Source organism: Pterocles gutturalis, unplaced genomic scaffold (genome assembly GCF_000699245.1).
Source record: "Pterocles gutturalis isolate BGI_N339 unplaced genomic scaffold, ASM69924v1 scaffold5458, whole genome shotgun sequence".
NCBI classification, from domain to species: domain Eukaryota; kingdom Metazoa; phylum Chordata; class Aves; order Pterocliformes; family Pteroclidae; genus Pterocles; species Pterocles gutturalis.
The window spans coordinates 13,631-18,903 of record NW_010122832.1 but is presented as its reverse complement, the minus strand read 5'-3'; the positions used below and the strand labels follow the sequence as shown (position 1 = coordinate 18,903).

Below are 5,273 nucleotides of genomic sequence, written 5' to 3'. Positions count from 1 at the left end.
CGGCTCCGAGGGAGAGCGATCGCTGCGTGTTCTGGTGGCGATGGGGAGCAGGCTCATCCCCGCAAGAAGCTGACACGCTGCCAGGAAGGGAAACAACAGGCGGGCGCTGGGGTGTGAGGCTCAGGGTAATTTGTGAAAGGAGCCAACCAAACAAATTATTTACACGCGCTTTTGGCAGCCAGCTGGAGCAGCTCTCTGCAGAAGGGAACAAAACATGGAAAAGAGCAGGGAGAGAGAGGGACTGAGGCGGAGAGAGGAGAGAGACCATCTTCAGTGCTGATTAAGAAAAAAGTTCATTCTCTCTGCCATGGAAATAGGCAATTTTATACCGGGCCCAGTCGTTTATCCTGTGCTGCAGCCAGTTCCGTAACTTCCCATGTGAAGAGCCACAGGCACAGAGATTTAAAAAGGCCTGGGGGTGAATAAGGGTTTTATCTCAAGGACATACTGGTAGGTTTGCAGCATCTCTCATTTTTTTCTTACATGAGGGCTCCTTCCTGCAGGCAGAGCCGAACCCGGGGCGCGAGCGCAGGGGTGCGTGCAGGGGGCTCTTTCGGGAGGGCTGGTTGCGTTTGCAAATCATGCTTTTACCTCTTTTATAAAATTCATGAAGCGGCCGCCGAACCTCCAGGCTTTGTGCCGGTGGCACTGCAGGGAGTTGACGGTCATCTGCGGGGCACGCTGGTAGCAGACGGAGACCACGTGCACGGCGTCATACAGCAGGGCAGCGTCTGTCTAAAGGCAAGGGGAGAAGGGTTTGTGTCGATAGCGGTTCCAGAGCGAGGGGCACTCGGCCAGCGGAGCAGTGGGGGATCAGTGACGTGCCACAGGAACCCCCCGAGTCACGAGCGGACCCCAGGGCTCCTCCGTCCTGGTGCACTGCCGACCGCCCCACCTCCTGTGGGTCTGACCCTGCAGCCAGCGCACCAGCGCAGGGCTGGGCTCTCGAGAGATGCTATAAATGCAGATGCTTTGACACGGGACATGTCTAAACCTCTGGGCTGAGCTCTCATGCAGAACACGTCCTCAAAGCGAGGAACTCTGCACATGATGAAGCCTCACGAGCGTGTTTTTCTGTTACGTGGCTCTTTAGACGACAACATCATAGTTCTGTCTTAAAATCAGAGATTGTGAAAGTGTCGTTTGTCTGCGTGCATCTGTTCTGGTTGCTGTAGCACATTTACTACTGTATTGTCAAACAAGGAAGCAAGATATTTCTAAATGTAGAAGACAGTAACAGAATTTTCTTCTTGAGTCTGTTTGGTGTGAGTATAAAAAAAAGCTGTATGAGAGCATATTATCCACACTATTTTATACATGGGGAAATAAGAAACAGAGAAGTTAAATGGCTTGTCTGGGGGCATGGAATTTTCTAAAATGACCCAAACTGAAATCAGGACCTCGCAGATTCGTAACATCTTCCCTCATTTCAGTGATTCGAACTAGGGAGAATTTTTTTTTGTTTTCCTTCTATGTAATGTGATGGTTTTAGATTCAATTTGAGATGCCCCATCTCATCTCCAAACACTGATGAAGAATATTGGATTTATTTTTCACTCCGATATGGTAAGTCCTCCTAGGGAAAATACATTATTTGCTGGCTTCACAAAGCCACACAACAGATGTGAGTGTAGCAGCAGCACAATGAAATACAATAAAACAAAACAATACATCAAATAGCTGGGCAAATATCTAACAGGACATGGCCATGGAGAAAATCCTCCACCGCTGGCAGCCTTCCCTTGACCTTCCCTTGCCTCAGCACCCGAGCATGAAGAGCAGGCACCTGCCCTGCGTGCTGTGGGCTCGTATCTGCAGCAGCAGGGACAGGTTTGGTAAGTCAGGGCTGGGGGAGAGTGAGTGCAAGAACATCTCTGAGCAGTTTCATGATGAGTTACATCCTGTAACGACCAGCTGAGCTCAGGGCCCGGCTGGATAGACACCAGGAGAACACAAATAAAAGGCAGGATCCCCTCTCAAGAGCAAACGGGGAGCAGGGGAGCAGCCGGCAGCGGCGGGGACAGCCCAGCCCCAGCGCAGGTGATGCGATGCTGTGGCTGCGGGCAATGCTGTGGAAAGGAGAGGGCTCAAGGAGAATGGTGGGGCTCTCCTCTCCGGCAAAAAAAGAACAGGAGAGATACAAGGAGCTGTTTCAAGGTGAGAGTCTGGGAGGCTTTGGCACTCGTGGGGGGTTTCTGGCAGATCTAACGGGAGAGGGAAGGAGGGAGGCAGTCAGCAATTACTGGGGTCCGAGACAGCCTCTCCGGAGGGAAGACAGATGGGCGAGCAGGTGCTGTACCTTCCGAGCAGTAACTCAGCAGAGCAGAGCTGCCATCAGACCCTAAAAGGAGTCATCAAAGCTGCAGCAAAGCCCATCTCAGGGCAGAGATTTGGCTCTTCCTCCTGCATCAATCTCAGCGAATTGCCTGACCCAGGCTGGCCGTGTGCTGCGCTCCCAGCCCCGGGGAGCCGGCGTGGGGCTGCTGGGGGAGATGGGGGGAACGACACCTGGGGTGAGTCGTTCCTGGTACAACCACCAATAACTATAACGGGTAGCCCTTAACTGGTGTTCCTGCTTTCCCTGCTCTCTGATCTGCTTCCCAGACTTGCCCCGTGCTTTGTTTAAACCTCCCATACCATCATCACGCCACTGAGCAGCCCCAGCTCCGCCTTGGGCGCCGCCTGCACCACTTCTCGATGATGGAGGACACGTGTGGGTTCTCCACGTTGAGGATCCGGAAGCCGGTCAGGTTCACTCCGGAGTAGCGGTATGGTTCTAGGTCTAATGCATAAAGATCCTTAAAAGAGAGAAACCAGTTTAAACATTTTGTTTAGCTTTGTTTTGTTTGTCTTTTCTGCATCATTTCGTATCTTGTGTGTGAGGTGAGAAGCAGAGCCCACGGAAGGTGGGAGGTGGGACGGTGCCCCGATAATCGGGTGGGTTGTGCTGCCTGCTGCCGTCAGTCGCTGCCTGCAGAGACCCGGGGGTGTCGGTGGAACCGGGGTGTCAGCTGTGCAGCTTCACCCCCACACGGCAGAGGGAAACTCCTGCCAAAGAACTCGCTCTCTGCATAAAAGAGGCGAGTGAACTATAGGGAGAAAACCAGAATTGCTGTCTGTAACCATAAAAAAAGAGGCTGGCGGCCAAGGGGGGGTATCTGCAGCTCCCGGGGTTTTGCGGAGGATTTGCTGGGAGCGCCGGAGCCCTCGGGGTGCTGCGGGAGACAGTAACTCTGAACGCAGAATGCCAATTTGCAGACGGCTATCAAAGAGGAACTAAGACGCATTTCTTGACATTACGACCAGCCTACACAGTCTGCAAATGAATGAGAGTGCCCTTTATATGATTTAAAAAAGCGACAGCCAGGCAGTGCTGAGCTCCGCTGGCAGCCAGCCCACGAGCATCACTTGGCAGGCAGCGAGAGGGGCCCTGGGAGGCTCTGCCAGTGCTCTTCTTTAATGCATCTCTTGGCTCCGCCGCACGTCTACATATTAACTTCAGTTCGGGGATTAACTTCAGTGCTGAGTAACTGCTCTGAGCTGGGGTTAGGCAGCACGGCAAGAGCATCCCACAGCTGATCTGCTCGGCAAAAACCCAGGGTGTCATGAATAGATGTGGTGGAGAACGGCGGTCGGGAGGGTGCTTTGTTAATGGGAATCTTTTTTTGGACGGGGACATATTTAAATAGTTTATCCTGAATGATTTCTGCAGGTGTTCAATGGTAGTAAAAATGTGGGGAGGCAGAAAGGCGACACATCACTGCTGTGATGAAGGGTGGGTATGGGAATGGTGCTCATTGCTCTGGCAGGGGATTATAAAAAAAGAGTTTAAATATGGGATGAGATTGCGTGGCTGGTGCTGGTTTGTGGCTGTATGGGCAGGACACAGCCCCGCTGGGGCATCAGCAGCGATTCTGTTCTGCCCACGGAGGAGCTGGAAGGGCGCTGGTCCTAAACCACGCTGCCCCCAGCAAAGCGTAACATCAGCACTTGCCAGCAGCTGAGACTTCATTCTCAGTGGGAGAGCGAGGAATTCTTACAGCTGCTTTGCTTTAATAAGCTTTGGGGTTTGATCTTTTCCTTAAGCACTGACTTAGCCCCCCCAAGGCATGCTGCTGATGGATGCTGCGGTTTAATCTGCAGGTGCAGCCGGGACCGAGCCATTAATCACACCCACAACAGAGTTCAGCCTCTGTGGTGTTTGGGGTTTTTTTCCCTGAAAAATTGCGAGTACAAACCTCCACAGTTTGTTAAAGGGCATTGTGAAAACCAGGCCATAAATGTTGACTTTTAAATGACTTATGGTAACTACGGGCAAATGCAGTTGTTTAACCTCAGACAGATGCTTCTGTCGTCGGGATGTGAGGGTGCTCAGCGGTCCTGTGCCTGACCATTGCCATAGATTTATGTTTTCAGGATTCGTAACTTTCTGTCAGACACTTCAGTCTGTATTCTGGAAATCCTTGTGGGGAAATAATTTTTGGTTGCAAAAGCAGAGACTGTCCCTCTCAGAACGTGACCGTACGGGACAAATCTGATCCACTCATGCTCTGCATCGCGCAGCGGTCAGACCGCCAGCCCTGCTGCCTTCCAGATCCGCCGGCATTTGGGTGCCCTCCCCGTCCCGCTGCTGTGCACTGACCCTTCCCCTCCACTTTGTATCAGGGGGTGTAGGACAAGGGGCTTTAAGCTGCAAGAGGGGAGACTGAGATGTGATGTGAGGAAGAAATGTTTTCCTGTGCGGGGGGTGAGGCAGTGGCCCAGGTTGCCCAGAGCAGCTGTGGATGCCCCATCCCTGGAGGGGTTCAAGGCCAGGCTGGATGAGGCTTTGGGCAACCTGGGCTAGTGGGAGGTGTCCCTGCTCATGGCAGGGGGTGGGACTCAATAATCTTTAACTGTTCTACGATTCTAAGTTCCTATAGAAGCCAACCTCCCATCAGCTCCCTTCTTGGTTCCAGTTTAAATCTCAGCTGCAGCCTGGTTTATCATCTCCTGGAATTAGAGGATAATTAAGAATACAAGCTGAGTGTCGGGAATGGAGAGGTGTTGGGGAGAACTGCCATATCTGTTTCTTCTGGATTTTCTGCTCCTGCACAGCCACAAATTGAAGCATCTGGTTCTATTTTCTACCTCATCTACACTCCCTTTCACTCATTATCTTCTGTACTGCAGATTAATTCTCCCCTCCGTCCCACTGCCTTTAAGAACATTTTACTCGTGGTGTTTCTGTGTGGCTCTTCCCTTTTTTTACATTCACTCTCCCACCTCCCCCA

General features: G+C 52.1%; 1 protein-coding gene across 1 annotated transcript in view; it reads right to left on the bottom strand.

Annotated features, from left to right (window-relative positions):
* Positions 1 to 590: 590 nt before the first annotated feature.
* The window catches only part of LOC104464815 (glutamate receptor ionotropic, kainate 3-like), a 10,626-nt gene continuing 5,943 nt past the window's right edge, over positions 591 to 5,273 (bottom strand). Inside the window, exons 3-4 of the mRNA XM_010077650.1 lie at positions 2,638 to 2,798; positions 591 to 735 (exon numbers count right to left, since the gene is read on the bottom strand). Coding sequence (XP_010075952.1) covers positions 2,643 to 2,798 — 156 coding nt within the window. The 3' untranslated portion in view covers positions 591 to 735; positions 2,638 to 2,642. The remainder of the gene's footprint in view (positions 736 to 2,637; positions 2,799 to 5,273) is intronic.